The following is a 12,732-nucleotide window of genomic DNA, read 5'->3' on the forward strand; positions in this document are numbered from 1 at the left end:
GAGCACCTGCATGTGAGAGAAAATTCAGCGCCAATAACGAACAAACAGGGGTGGGGCCGGCACTGAAGGCTACTCACCCCTGGCCCGTAGAATTGAATTGATCCACCCTTTTACTCTGCCAACACAAGCACTGGTGGTATCCATTCTGCCAGGAACGCACATCACCTCCACCCCCCAGTCCCTGACAAGCCTGACTTGACCCTGGAGCATACAAGTCTTTTGAGGTACTTGCAAGCTAACAGCAGATCAATCCCCATCTACAAGCAACTGCTCAAATATTTACAAGGCTGTCAACCTTTCTAAACGTCATTCTGCAAGCACAAGCAACTTTGGTGCACCAGCGCGCCGTTATCCTTGTTGTCATTGCCATTATTTCGATTTTAGACATGCAGTAACAAACTACAAAAAAGGCTCTTTTTTTGTTCTTTTTCTCCCTTTTTCACCGACTTGCAACAGCTAAACTCCTCACGACACCCGTTGTGCCACGGGGGGAGACACGACGCCATGAGTGTAAGCCTCCCATTTGAATTGAATCATCTTTTTGGTGCCCTTTGAAACATCACGTCACACTGGTCAATGAACTAAACAATTGGTCAATCATAATTGTTTTACCGCCAATAGAAAGCCGCCCACTACATACAGCTTCTCGACGATGCTCGCTGCGACGGAGAATGGGAAGCTGTCCCAGAGCTTGTGCGCAAAGTTCGGAAGCATGCGCCGGACCGAAAATGTACCGCACCCTACCACTGCGATAATGTCCTGGTGCCTTTGCTGGACACAATTGGACTGATCCTTTCCCATCAACAACAGGCTTGACCCTGACCGCCGAGATCGAATGCGCCATCGAGAAGAACGCCCAGAAGCTTTCGCCCGGTGCTGAGCGGCCCGTCACCAAAGACGGAAGTGCCCCCACAGAAGGCAAGGAACTCGAGGTCTCTGGCGAATTGCCCCGGCTCCTGTCTGCCATCGACGCCGAGACATCTTTCCCCGAGGATAAGTACCAGGCAAACGTCTGCGTCGGATGGCTGCATTGGGTTGTTGGAGAGTACCACTTGGCAGCCGTCCGGTTGCCGAGAGCCTTTGACTCGGAGCAAATATCCGAGAGCCAGGCATCCGAGTGGACGAGGGTCTGCGCCCTCAAGTCGGCCTACCTGCGCGCCAACGTGCTAGCTCGAGCTGGCAATCGACTAGAGGCTCTGTTAGTCTTCAGAGATGGCCTCCCGTCGAGATCCACCGAGTGGACGAACCAAAAGTCCCGCAAACAGCTGCGTTACTGGTCCGAACTCTTCCTGACGGAATACTGCATGATGTTCAGCAGCTCGTTGGAGAAGGGGGAGACCACTCTGGATGACCCCAACAGCCTAGCGTGCTACCGCTCGTGGGCGAGGTATTGGGAGTCTGCCAAGGGTGTCCCTGTTGCTGGCGGATATGGTTTCCGAGGATCTATCCCCCGGCGCGTGATATGGGGTCAGTATCATTCTGCCTTGTCCGCTATAGTCGAGGAGGACCTGTCTTTCCCGACTGGCTTCATCGCCGCGCCCTCGTCGAACGACTCCTCCGCGAGGAGCCAGTTGAGGGCAGAGTTGAAGAACGTGGAAAAGATCCATGAGACGCTCCTACTCAACGAAACGGAATTCCCGAATGCCGAGGAAGAAAGGGAAGAGATCGAAGAATTCGTCCACCTGGCTTGCCAGAACTGGAGGGTACTCTGTGGACGTGGATGGCGGGAGCAGGATCTTGGTCCAGGTGGTAGAGAAGGACTCAGCCGTGGAGTCCTGGACATTCTTTACCGAGCTTCCACCAAGACGTACCACTCCACCTCGATCCTGCGCCATCTTTTTACCATCCACGTAGCTGTAGCAGAATTCGACCTGGCTTTCAAGGCATTTGACTCGTACTTGGAGCTTGTCAAGAAGGGCAAGGCTCGGGTGCAGAAGTCGGGTCATCCCGAGCCCAGTCTGGACGACGAGGCTACAGTTCTAGAAACTGTGTCTGCTGCCATCGCCATCCTGTGCAGGTATGGTCATCGCCAGGCGTCGGAAAAGGCGGTTGGTCTGGCCGCCGAGCTCGAGGAAATTCTCAACAAACTCCCAGCTCAGCCACAAGCCGAATCAGGAAATACACTTCGAGAGGATGAAAGTGCCTTTAGTGCAGCAGGGGAGACTGTGCCCCCGAGGATAATAGCCCTCGCTTGGCAGGCCATCGGTCTGGCGAATGCGCAATGGGCAAGGATGACCTTTGATTCAAAAAACAGGGGCGACATACATGCCAAGGCCATCAGGAGTCTCAAAAAGTCGCTATCTGGCGATCTTAAGAGGACGGGTGATGTGAGAGGCATCTTTGCCCTGGGTGTTTTACTTGCCGAACAGAGGGATCTTACACCAGCGATAGAGCTTACCAAACAGGCTCTCCTTCTCGGCAAGACGTCTCCCGGCACCCAAAACGATTTACACAATGGCTCCCACTGGAGAGAGCGGTCGCTCATTCCGGTATGGCATCTACTGTCGCTGCTTCTCAGTGCACGTCAGGACTTTGTCATGGCCGCTCGCGCATGCGAGGGTGCCTTTGAGCAGTTCAAGGATCCCTCTGTTCTCTTTGGAAGCGAGCAAGTCTTTAGGAGTGATCATCTCAACGAGGCCGAGCAAGGGGCGGGCTTGGTAGATGTGATGGATGATTTCGAGAAGGAGAGTATCCTCGAGGTAAAGATGACGCAACTTGCTTTGGTTGAGCTTCTTGAGGGCCCCAAAATTGCTGTCAATGCCAGCTTGGAACTTCTCAGCCTCTTCAACAGACTTTTTGGCACTGTCGAGGAGAAGAAGACGTCCCCGCCTAGGACAGAGCAAGTCCCCAAAAGCTCGGCAGGCACGATGAGAAGCATTAGGGGAAGCATATTCGGGAGAGACAAGGAGAGGACCGGCAGGCCATCTACGAGGCAACCATCGACACTCGAACCCATATCCTCGCGCCCGACGACAACTCACAGTATGGCGCCGACTATCCAGGTCACTCAGGAAGATGGCGAAGCAGGAGATGCCAACTATGCCAAGAAGGCGGCGACTGTGTCTGGTAGGAGTCAGTCCCACAGGCGTCAGAGCTTGCGCAAGAGAGACAGTACTCGAGGACGATCTGCAAGCGTTGGACCTGCCACGCAGCACCCTACCGTGGTGGACGGGGAGAGCTATTTCACTCCGGTCAGCGAGATGGGACCATCTGCCGACTTCTTTGCTTCGGTTCCGAAAAGGCCGTCGTCGTCTGCAGGCGCCCCCGTTGCGCTGACACGGACATTTTCACAGGCCGAGTCCTTCGCCTCATCTTCCAGGGGCAGGACATCTGCGGCAGACTTCTCGGAAGTGTCGAGGGGCGCGATTGAGTTCAGCCCCTTGCTCTTGCCATTGATTCAGTTCCCCAAGTCGAACGAGCAGCGAAGAAGAAGCACAATTTTGATCAAGGTCTGGCTGATGATTGCGGGATTCTATCGCCGCGCGGCACTCTACGACGATGCTAAAGCCGCCATCGCCGAGGCCCAGAGACTTCTTCAGACTTTGGAGGCTGTCGTTGCCAAGGAGGAGACGGTTGCTTTTGGGGATTCAGGTTGGGCAAACAGTAAGAGTATTGACGAATTGTGGGGAGACGTCTGGGCTGAGGTGAGTTTTTTTTTTTTTTTTATTGTTGCGTGATGGCAGGTGGAATTTAATGTGCTGAATACCAACTAAACCTTGTTTCGACCTAGATGGGCAACCTATCGGTAGCGAGAGATGTTCCATACTCGGCCCGGTCCGAGTTTGAGTCGGCCTTGACACACTGCCCGGCTCATCCTGCCGCGACTATCGGCCTATCCAACATTCTTCTCGATCTGTACAGCGAGAAACTCCCGCCTCCACCGACAATCCCTGGCTTGCAGTTCAATGACCACAACCTGATCTTGGGCACCAAGTCGGCGCAGGATCTCCCCATTTTCGGCGTGGAGCAGAAGCCCAAACCGCAGGAGCAGCCGAGTCTCCCCAAGGAACCGCTTGGTCTGAGGACGACTGTGACGCCAACCAAGTCCCAGCCCCGGCAGCAAAGACCTATAATCAAAAATGCGGGTGCCGTCGAGTCGGATTCCGCGGGTGTAAAGGACTCGGAGTCGGAGCTGCAAGCGCCGTACAAGGCACTGTCCCTGCCTATCGTCGACCGATTGGCGGCGCGAGATCGGGCTCATGGGCTGTTGACGGGCCTGACGAAACTGGGTTCGGCGTGGAACATGTCGGAGGCGTGGTTTGCTCTCGCGAGGGCGCACGAGGAGAGCGGGCAGGTCGAGAAGGCGAGGGAGGTGCTTTGGTGGTGTGTCGAGTTGGAGGAGAGTATCGGTGTCAGAGAGTGGAGATGTCTAGGGAATGGGGGTTATATACTGTAGCCAGGGTGCTGAAGAGGCGTTGATGTTGAGATTTCTGGCATTTGAGGAGTTGCAAGGATTCAGAGCCTAACATGCCCTTTTGAACCAATGGAGAAGACAGTTAGTTGAAGCTGCTGCTGAATTTATCAGCATAATAATGTATTGCCTGGGATGGCAAGCGGGGAGGCGGATGCAATCATATGTATATATCAATTAGCTACTTATGGAGACGCGAGAATCTTTGCTACGGCTGCGTACAAACTTGGTGGTGGAAATGTTTCCTTTCTCGGGGGTATAACATGAAGTACAAGGTCAGCAAGCGACGCGTGCCCTGGCATGATATAGTTCCCGGCAGTACACTCCCCCCCCCCCCTTTTCCCATATCTAGTTGGTCCAGCCTATACATAGGGTAAATCAGCATGTTTTGACTCCCACCCAGCGGGGCTATAACTCATCTCAACCAGGTATTTTAGATACAATTCTTTGGTTATCAATATTGAAGAGCGTTTATTACCAAGTCCGGGAACAACGGCTGCTAGTATCTATGTTGTAACAATCCCCTTCTAGATAGCGAACCCTGAGTCTTGGAAAATATATACAAAAAAAAAAAAAGAAAAACTGGTTACAAGTCGTATGCATGCAACTCCAAAAACAAATCTTCTTCCACCATTTCCTCATGGAAGATGCGGAAACCTTGGAATTTATACTTTCGACTTTCCGGCACTATGCTGCGTCTGTAACATTCATCGTTCACCTTGACGATAATCTCGCGGCCAGGATTGTAATTACTTGTAAACGTGTGTTCGCCGCCTTTGAAGATACGGTACCAAGGGTCGGTAAGTCCACCTTCTACTTTTCGAACGAGACAACCAATGACAGGTGGCAGTGTAGGTTGTGCTAGCATCGGTGTGGCCATGCTGGCGCTGAGGAGTGACGCAAGGATGAGTATGAATTGCATGACGGCTGGCGGGATGGAAGTAAAGTTGGTAAAGAGTAATAGTAATAGTAAAGAAACAGAGAAATAAGCAAGTATAAACTATAAAAGTCAAAGTGGCTACTCGGATCTTGATGAAAACATAGAATAGGGGTTGAATAACGCGGAAACGAAATACTTCTTATATATTTCTCAAGATATATATACCAGAGCCTCTCGACTAAAAATAGTAGAAACAATGCCGAAGAAATATGAAAAAACAAGCCGATGAACATGAACCTCGAATGGATACGATATGACTGTCTGTTGTTTGCCTTGGCTCGGCTTTATTTCATTTCATTTTATTTTTTTTCCTCAATAAAGAAGATGATGCTGCTACTTTTAGGATTAGAGTTAAATCTAATATCTAATACGTCATCAACAACTGTTGGCGCATTCGTGCTGGTTGTACATTATCACGTTGGCTGGTCATGGTTTGACTGCTCTATACCTCGTACTCATACTCTGGTTCAACAATAACTCTACGTAATAACTAGACTGGGTTTAAAGAGCTACATTTATCGTTTGTTCAGCCGAAATCAAATCCTACCCTCAAGTCAAATCCGGTACAACTACTTCGAATTTTAACGCGCCTTATAGCCATATAAGGCCGTCTCGCTCCCGCGCCCACCAGGAATAACCTCTGCTTGGGGAAGTGTACTTTTGGCGTCAACTGGATTACTTTCCACGGCTCTATCGATTTCGTGTTCCAATTTTTGTCAATTATTCTATAAACCCAGAATTCAAATCTCTTCTCATCAAAGGGCGTTATATCCCTCTTGTGGCACGTGTCGTCCACCTTGACGGTGATCTCGTGTTTCCATAACGTCGTGAACGTGTGTTTTCCGCCTTTTGGGAATGCGCACCCGCGGATCGGTGAACCACTTTTCTACCATCCGAACTGCACAACCAAGAATTGGCCTGGTTTCTTCCTCGTGGTTCGTGCTGCCACCAGGGGATGCCAACACTGCTGTGGCCGACATGATGACTCAAGTGAAGAAAAACAGGGATTTTCATGATTGCGACTGGTGAAATTTTTGTCCAAATAGCTGATTAGTTTTTAAAGTGTCTTTTTCTTTCCTTTTTTTTTCTTTTCTATTTTGTTCAATAAAACGAAACTGGTTGCAACTTATCAAATACAACCAAACCACAAAGGTGAATGATATTTTTGAAGATATAAAAAATATTGGAAACCAGATACGTGTATATGTACCAGCGTATCTTACAGAAAACATCGGATAAATAATCAACACGAAAAAAGAAAGAAAGAAAGTTGTACGAGCGTGCCTAGCAATGGTGTTGCCCACAATTAAAGTCAGCTTTAATTGAGAAACAATGGCTCCTTCCAGCTTCTAAATATAAAACGGGATACCTAGCAAAAATAAAAAAAATAAAAATTGAGATCAACACCAGCATTATACCAGTTGAATTCCCTCTTCGAGCAAACCACCATTCTCACACGACACGACAAAGTAAACTTGAAACTTTCTTTATTTTTTATTTATTTTTTAATTCATCATTCAAAATGCCACCCGCATCATCAATCGAGCTCACCCTTGTGCTCGCCGCAACGCGGGACATGGGCATCGGCCGCGCTGGGACTCTACCATGGACGGGCCTGAAGAAAGAGATGGCATATTTTGCCCGTGTTACCAAGCGTCTCCCTGCGACAGATGTAGGCATTTAAAAAAAAAAATCTCCCCTCCTTCCCTTCCTCAAGCATTACAGAACTATATCAATCCCATCCTCCCCCCCCACCCTGTGCCCAATAATAGATTTCGCAAAATCAAAATAAAGATTGAGAAAAAAGAATGATAATAATAATGGGGATTGCAAGGATAAGCCAGCGTCGGCACTCAACGCCGTCATAATGGGCCGCAAGACGTGGGACAGCATCCCGCCCAAGTTCCGCCCGCTCAAGGGCCGACTGAACGTCGTGCTGAGCCGATCGTTTCCGGAGCTCAAGGCCCCGCCGCCGTCACCGGCCGTCTCAACGACTGATGCGGGTGCTACTGCTGTTTCTACTGTGGAATCGCCGGCAGCCATAAACGACAGGGAGCCCATCCACGCGCGGTCGCTGCCCGAGGCGCTGGCCTACCTCGCCCAGCTCAGAGAGCAGCACGAGGCCTTGGGCAAGGTGTTCGTCGTTGGCGGGGCGCAGATCTACGACGCCGCCCTGGGCCTGCCCGAGACGCGTCGGGTGCTCTTCACGAGCGTCATGTCTGATTTCGAGTGCGATGCGTCGGTGGCGCTGCGGCTGGACGAGGGGTCCGGTTGGAGGAGGGCGTCCAAGGAGGAGCACGATGCCTGGGTAGGCGAGGAGGTCCCGGCGGGCGTGCAGGAGGAGAATGGGACGCAGTATGAGTTTCAGATGTGGGAGAGGTTGGATTGATTGGATTTTTGTGCATGATATAGCTCTCAAAAAGAGGTTGAGCCAACCCACCCATTGGAAAGTTTTTATTTTTTCTTTTGATACATAGCCTTGACATTGACCCATTTCTTAACGGTGAGGTCATGATAAACCGACAAAGCCCCCCCAAAAGGTACAAATACTGTTACAGCTAGATAAATATACACAGCACCCCATTCGAATGTGCTGGAAGATTGTGGGAATACATTATGATCAGATCATGTCTATGACCTCAAAGTCAACCCCCAAACACGCATACGACAACGAAACACGTATAAGCTAAACCTTGTTCGCCGTGCCCGTGGCATCGGCTGGGATCTGCGTCTCCCCAGCCTTGGGCAAGACTCCGACGAGCTCCCTGGCCGGGACGTCGACAAACTGCAACTCGCCCTTGATGTCGGTGCAGAACGCCTTATGCATCCCGAGGAGGGCGTCCTCGTCCTTGAGTTGATCCAGCCTCCTGAGTGAGGCGCGCATGTAGCTGACGACGGCGGCGACCTTTCTGACGTCGACGTCGGCGTCGCCCTTGAACAGGTTCCTCCACACGGCTGCGCCCAGGACGGCGTCGCCGCGGACGATGCCCTCGTCGTAGGCAAGCATGAGGCCGCGCCAGGCGACGAAGAGATCCTTGAGGTGGTGCTGGCGGAGCGACCGGGAGCTCATGCCGTGGTGCACGTCCATGCGCTCCTCGGCCTCGTAGAAGAAGGCGTCGACCAGGGACTTTTGCGAGCCCTCAAAGGCGTCCTGTGGCAGGCAGCGGTAGCGGACGACGGCGAGGTACATGTGCATCATGGTGACCTGGGCCCACGTGCTGAACGTCGGAGGGAGACCGAGCTCTGTTTCGTTGTCGAAAAAAAAAGTCAAGTCTGGTTAGCTTGAAAGCTGTGTGTTTCGGAACGGAATATTTTGTGATCATTGTTTCGTGTCAAGACGAACCTGTATGCCAAGGGGAGGACCCCTCGCCAATCTCCTCCCCATCCTCAGCCTTCTTCACGAGACCCTTCTTGCGTTGATTAGGGTCTATCTTGTACGGCGCCTGCTTGGATAGGGACTTGTACAGGGTATTTGCGTAGTTGTAGACTCGATATGTTTGGTTGTATACGCCGGGAACTCGTTTGATAAGTTTGTAGAGGAGGCCGGGGCTGTCGTCTCGACATGGGTTTGTGGTATGAAGCGACCTTTGCTGTTGGTGCTGCGTCGATCGGCTTGATCTTGTCTTCGCTTTCCAGGCTCCTGATGTTGCTGTTATTGCTGTGCTGCTGGACCTGGATTGTAAGACTTGTCGCTGGACTTGTCGCCCGAGCTTTGGCGGAACTGCCTCCAAGCAGGCTCGACACGTCTGGAGAGGAAGCATGTTGGGAGTCCTGAGTTATAGCTCAAGGTTATCGAGGGTTGTTGATTCAGTTTGGCAGTTTGGAGCTCGTCTGCTTGACATCATGAAATCGCGATAAAAAAATACAAGTGGGTCCATGCATTTTATTCTATTCTAGTCTAGTCGCGAGGTTGTAATGGCGTTTTAGTGCAGAGATTACCCTAACCCTCGATTGATCTATCGTCCTAGCAAAGTTATTACCTAAGTTGCGTAGGCACCTAGGTAGTTAGGTACATGCTTGAAGCAAGTATCCAAATATGGGATGTGCTTGTTAAAATTTATAAGTACCTAGGTTAGTATTATTACAACATATTATACAATTTCTTGACTCCTGTTAAATCCTCCCTCGAATTCCCCTGTCAAATTTGGAGAATACCAGGGAAGCATTCGTGCCACCAAATCCAAAGCTGTTTGATACTGCAACGTTGACAGTCCTCTCCTGCGCTTGATTTGCCACGAAATTGAAGTTGGGTCCGACCCCTGGATTCATGAGATTCCTTGTTGGCGGTACTCGGTTCTGCAAAAAGAAGTCAGCCAGAGTTTCTCGCAAATGTCTCCAATATCGCAAAGGTAACAAAGTAAAGACGTAAATAGCATGTTGCTCACCTCAGCAACTGCCAGTGCCGTGAAAACGGCCTCGATTGCACCAGCCGCACCCAGCAAGTGGCCGGTCGACCCTTTGGTGCTGCTCACAGTAACTTGTTCCTCTCTTTCAAGCCCCTCCTCGCCTAGCATAAGAGATCGAATGGCAAGGGCCTCGGCCGCATCCCCTGACCGAGTACCGGTAGCGTGGGCGTTGATGTAGTCGACTTCAGCCGGTTTGACCGCAGCATGCTTCAAAGCCCTCTTCATGGCCGTCAGAGCACCCGATCCGTCTTCCCTCGGCGCCGTCATGTGGTGCGCATCTCCACTGCATCCATATCCTCTCAGCTCGGCCAGGATCCGCGCGCCCCTGCGCAGAGCATGTTCCAGCTCCTCGAGCACTACGACAGCTGCACCCTCGGCAATCACGAAGCCGTCCCGGCTCTCGTCGAATGGCCTGCAGCTGACGGTGGGGTTGTCATTGAAAGCAGTCGACAACGATCGGGACCTCGCGAAGCCGGCAAAGGTCAGCGGGTGGATGCACGACTCGGAGCCCCCCGCAACCATAACGTCGGCGTCTCCGAATGCGATAAAGCGTGCCGCGTCACCAATCGAGTGCGCACCTGTCGTGCATGCAGTCGTCGCGGCATGGTTCGGGCCACGAAACCCATGGCGCATCGCGATGTGACCGGCCGCCAGGTTGATGAGAATTTTGGGGGCGAACAGGGGTGACACTTTTTTGTAACCCTACATTCCGGAACAATCGAGTTTTCTTAGCTTCTGTGCCTCTCTACGGAGCGGTTTCTGGCATATGTGCGTGTGTGCGTGCGTGCGTGCGTCATAAATGGGCTGGCTGTAATCTCACATATTTATAATGGGCCAGTGCTGTGTTGTAGATTTCCTCAAGGTTGCCAATACCACTTCCCAAACAAACTCCAGTCGCCTCCAGATCATGAGGCGTCTCCGGCTTCCACCGGGCATCCTCAAGAGCCATGTCAGCCGAGGCCACGGCATATTGGGCGAACCTAGACATACGTCGCTGGTCCGTGGCGTCGAGCCAGTCCGAGGGACGCCACAACCCCGATGGCTTGCCGGCATCTACGTCGCCTGCACCTCCATGTGGTGTTGGTGCATTCGCATTTGCATCTGCAGCTGCAGCTGCAGCAGTTGGCACCAGGCCTGCAACGGTGCTGGGAAGCTCCTGCCACCTGTCAAGCGGCTCCAGGTGCGTGACGCTCGTGATGCCAGAAGCCCCGGCGAGTAACCGCTGCCAAGAGCGCTGGGCTCCCACGCCCAAGGGCGTGACGGCGCCTATGCCCGTGACGACGACTCGCCTCAGAGACATTTCCCAGACAGTAGCGTAACAAGGTTCGCTTGCCTCTCGTTCTCGAGATAAGCAAACCAAACGCCCAAATCGGGCAAGTAAGCTAAAGCTCCCACGGAGGGTACAAGCATCAAAACCAAACTATCGACTATAAACCGCGCGTCTAGATTAAAGCAACGTTGGCCTGCTGGTCCATGCCCATGATGGTCGTGCGTTTTGGATGTCTCTAGAGGCGTGCACTGACAGGGAATCCCTCAGTGATGAACTGCGTCGTGCATTAATCTCCCACACGTGCTCAAGCCAATTGAAATTCTCTAGTGCTGTCGGAGGAATCGGGTTGACTGTTGTTGAATTCTATCGTCAGACAATACAATCAACATTGGGTTCGTATCCAACGCTTTAATCCGCAAATTTGCTTCAGCCAAGTATGTTACAAAGTTAGTTTGTTGGTTAGGTACTTTGGTAGTCAAAGGATTGATTGAATTCGACAAGCTCTTCTGGAGGATGTGGAGCCATTGCTCTGAAGAGAGTTTTTTTGCCTTGTACTGCAATAGCCAATGGCCATCCATGTTCAATCAACTACCCCCTTGCAACCAAAATATCTTCTTACTTAAATTGCACAAATCACGTGCCCCAGTCGTTCATTTTCGGTTCTGACAAGAGCGGGCAGGCAGGGGCTCAAAAAAGGACAGAACTATTGAGGTTCGATTCGGGCTACGATACGACCCTGACTGAATAAACCTCCGGCTTTTGTTTGAATGGGAGAACAAAACCAAAATAAAGAGAAAATTAAATTTTTTTTTTTTTAAAAAAAATACAGCCACGTCGTTCAAAACCGGAATTCAACCCACACTTTACGTGGAACGCGACACGCCCAAACAAACTGGCGTAGATTATTTTCCGAATCCGGAGAATTAAGCCAAAGAAACATTGCCTTAGCACTGTTTCCGACTTTGACTTGATTTCTTTACGCTGGGTGTGCTGGTAATACCTAGGTGAGGTACCTACCTATGTAAGGTACTCGGCTTTCAACTCCAAGGTATGATAAGGTTGCCGTTCACCTTCGTTTATTCGCATTTTTTTTTGTCAATCTATCTTCTGACCCTCCCTACAACCCAAAGAACTTGAGACGACAGGAAGTAAGTGGCTTCATTCAACTGAAACCAAATATATTCTGTCCATTTTGTTTATTAAACAGCGCCAGGTTTTTTCTTACTTGGTACTTTGTAAACGCCGTCAACCTGTCTACGACGTGGTACCCCTCAGTAACCAGGATCGGTGAGTGTTGCGACGTCGAAAGTCATGTTCTGCCCAAGGAAGACCTCTCTTATCATGCATGGCATGATAATGGAGGCGATTATTATTATTATTATTTTTTTTTTTTTTTTTTTTTTTTTTTTTTTACCAAGCAACAAGATCAGCTTTTGCCCCTGTTCATCTTCCCCGCAAGGTCTTCGGCACATCTCAGCACTAGCCAGGGCTTGCGAACAGGTCGGAGCAATTTCGCTTGGACTCCGTGGAAGAACGGTTTACTAACAAGCCACTGGCCTTCATCCTGTCTACATGCAGCACCCCTCATCAAGTCAAACGTACAGATTCAGACAGGGCCAGGCGATCCAAGCAGATTCTTGAGCCAACAGTCTGCAGGGACGGTAACTTTCGCCTCACCTCTGTTTCGAAAATCTCAAAGTCCGCA

General features: G+C 50.9%; 3 protein-coding genes across 3 annotated transcripts; 2 read left to right on the forward strand and 1 right to left on the reverse strand.

Annotated features, from left to right (window-relative positions):
* The first annotated feature begins 155 nt into the window (after positions 1-155).
* Positions 156-4,647, forward strand: PgNI_04591 (uncharacterized protein). Its single transcript, XM_031124636.1, has 4 exons — positions 156-510; positions 622-730; positions 811-3,644; positions 3,731-4,647. The coding sequence occupies exons 1-4, from the start codon at positions 505-507 to the stop codon at positions 4,394-4,396; spliced, it is 3,615 nt and encodes a 1,204-aa protein (XP_030984715.1). The 5' UTR covers positions 156-504; the 3' UTR covers positions 4,397-4,647.
* A 2,121-nt stretch (positions 4,648-6,768) lies between these two features.
* PgNI_04592 (uncharacterized protein) lies at positions 6,769-7,740 on the forward strand (the record flags this gene model as incomplete). Its single annotated transcript, XM_031124637.1, has 2 exons — positions 6,769-7,023; positions 7,186-7,740. The coding sequence occupies exons 1-2, from the start codon at positions 6,874-6,876 to the stop codon at positions 7,738-7,740; spliced, it is 705 nt and encodes a 234-aa protein (XP_030984718.1). The 5' UTR covers positions 6,769-6,873.
* On the reverse strand, positions 7,394-11,478 carry PgNI_04593 (uncharacterized protein). The gene is made up of 5 exons (XM_031124638.1): positions 10,578-11,478; positions 9,737-10,459; positions 9,507-9,647; positions 8,695-9,097; positions 7,394-8,594 (listed from the first exon to the last, which is right to left on the reverse strand). The coding sequence occupies exons 1-5, from the start codon at positions 11,055-11,057 to the stop codon at positions 8,038-8,040; spliced, it is 2,304 nt and encodes a 767-aa protein (XP_030984717.1). The 5' UTR covers positions 11,058-11,478; the 3' UTR covers positions 7,394-8,037.
* Between the last annotated feature and the right edge of the window lie 1,254 nt (positions 11,479-12,732).

The sequence above is a fragment of the Pyricularia grisea genome (genome assembly GCF_004355905.1).
Source record: "Pyricularia grisea strain NI907 chromosome Unknown Pyricularia_grisea_NI907_Scaffold_2, whole genome shotgun sequence".
In the NCBI taxonomy this organism is placed as follows: domain Eukaryota; kingdom Fungi; phylum Ascomycota; class Sordariomycetes; order Magnaporthales; family Pyriculariaceae; genus Pyricularia; species Pyricularia grisea.